This window comes from Gekko japonicus, unplaced genomic scaffold (genome assembly GCF_001447785.1).
Source record: "Gekko japonicus isolate JY-2015 unplaced genomic scaffold, Gekko_japonicus_V1.1 scaffold5198, whole genome shotgun sequence".
In the NCBI taxonomy this organism is placed as follows: Eukaryota; Metazoa; Chordata; class Lepidosauria; order Squamata; family Gekkonidae; genus Gekko; species Gekko japonicus.
This window is the reverse complement of record NW_015171657.1, coordinates 12,459-14,496: the sequence shown is the minus strand read 5'-3', so window position 1 is coordinate 14,496 and position 2,038 is coordinate 12,459. Positions and strand designations below refer to the sequence as shown.

Below are 2,038 nucleotides of genomic sequence, written 5' to 3'. Positions count from 1 at the left end.
GGAAAGAAGCAAGAGAGAGAGAGAGAGAGAGAGAGAGAGAGAGAGCGAGAGAGAGAGAGAGAGAAACAAAGAAAGTGAATAGACGGGGAGCCTGCCGGAAGCCGCAAAATATGTGTAAAAGAGCCACAAGTGGCTCCTGAGCCACAGTTTGGCCACCCTTGCTCTACACAGTAATATAGATCACAGTCCCCAATAATTTATCCAAGAAACTTAGAGAAACATTTAGTACAGTGTGATTCTATTGCTTGCATATAAAAGCCGTTATTAGCCCTTGAATGAAAGCGAAAAAAAAGATGGGTACCTGGTCCCCTCTACCTCCCCCTGAGGTACTCACAGTGCTGATGCAGTGGGGGAATCTCCTCTAGGCAAACCTTTTACGGAGGCTCCAGGCGGGTAGCCCTGTTGGTCTGAAGCAGCAGAACAAAGTTTGAGTCCAGTGGCACCTTCGAGACCGACAAAGTTTTGCTCAAGGCATCAGCTTTCGTGTGCAAGCGCCATATCCGAAGAAGCACGTGCTTGCACACGAGAGCTGATACCCTCGAATGAAACTTTCTTGATTTTTATAGAGGAATTCATTTCAGAAACGCACCACAGCAGGGTCAAGAATCACAGGGCGAAAATGCAAACCATGTAAAAATCGAGAAAAAGACAAGAGGCTGCTCACCATGGACAGGGCTATTTTGGGGCAGGAACGCACAGGAACGGAGATCCAGCTGGCTCCCAAGTTGGCCATGCCCAGCAGGAACACATTAGCATAATAGGCCACACCCAACAGCAGGAACTCATTGGGATTGGCTACATTAGGGGTGTGTGGCCTAACATGCAAAGGAGTTCCTGTTACAAAAAAAAGGCCCTGGGTTTTGACAACAAACAAGGTAAACAGAATAAGAAGCAAAAGGTGGGTGTGGCTGGATGAGCACACTTCTGTTAACATGGGGGTGTGGCCTAATGTGTTAATGAGCTGTGCTGTCAGGGGTGTGGCCCAATATGCTAATGAGTTTCTGCTGTTGGGTGTGGCCTATTATGCTAATGAGTTCCTGCTGGGCTTTTTCTACAAAAAGAGCCCTGAATGGAAGACTGCTTCTGCTGGCGTCTGCATTGTCCAGCCCTACGACTGTCCTTTGGAAGGGGCAGGTTCATCCATAGCTAGCACAATCCCACAGTCAGGTTTTGGGTTTTTTTTCCATTTGGGGCGGTTTCATTTCAATAAAATTAGACATTAGGACTGGGCGGAAATTCAGTTTCTGATCCTAACTGAAGGTAAATGTTCCCCATCTCTCTCCCCCCCAGGTCACCTAAGAACTTACCCTCGATTTGTTCTCTCCTGCAGCGGGACTCTACTTCCGGAGAACATTCAAGGAATGCCTGGCCTCCTCCCCCATCTGTAGCTTCATCCCCTTCAGCATGACCTTCCGGCCGAGCATCGCCATGCGGACGAGCTTTAACTGCTGCAGCACCGATGGGTGCAACTCCGGGCAGTCTGAACGTACGCCCTCCTTACCCACGCCTCCCCACCCAGGGTTCTGTTCAGCCGCTTTCTCTCCCACGGAATGTTATGGAAGTGGAAGGGATATGACCTAAGGAGCTGGAGAAGAAGGGGTTAAAGCCAGTTTGGTGCAGTGGTTAAGAGTATGGACTCTGATCTGGGAGAACCGGGTTTGATTCCCCACTCCTCCCCCTCCGCCTTCCTATAAGCCTCTCTGGATCTGGAAGCGCTCGGGAGGAAGCCGGTTCCGTTGTGAAGAATAAGGGTGCCGATTTCTGGGCCAGAGAACCTACCCTTTTAATCTTCCCAACTACTTAGGGCTGCCATCGTTCGGGTGGTGATACAGAGAACGGATAACAGTTGCGATAGCCAGACAATAAGACCCAAAGGAAACTGTGAAGTAGCGCTTAACAAATATAAAGTGCAATGTATTATACAAAGGGAATATCAAAACGTACAAAGTGGTAAATGTGAATCTCTGATCTGGGAGAACAAGTGGTTAAGACGCTGAACTGCAGGCTGTGGAAGGTCGGTAGTTCAGCAGTTCGAGAC

The 2,038-nt window shown here is 49.0% G+C and overlaps 1 protein-coding gene across 1 annotated transcript in view; it reads left to right on the top strand.

Annotated features, from left to right (window-relative positions):
• Nucleotides 1-1,581, top strand: part of LOC107117830 (phospholipase A2 inhibitor and Ly6/PLAUR domain-containing protein-like) — a 12,064-nt gene extending 10,483 nt beyond the window's left edge. The window contains exon 3 of the mRNA XM_015419995.1: nucleotides 1,331-1,581. Coding sequence (XP_015275481.1) covers nucleotides 1,331-1,581 — 251 coding nt within the window. The remainder of the gene's footprint in view (nucleotides 1-1,330) is intronic.
• Nucleotides 1,582-2,038: the final 457 nt, after the last annotated feature.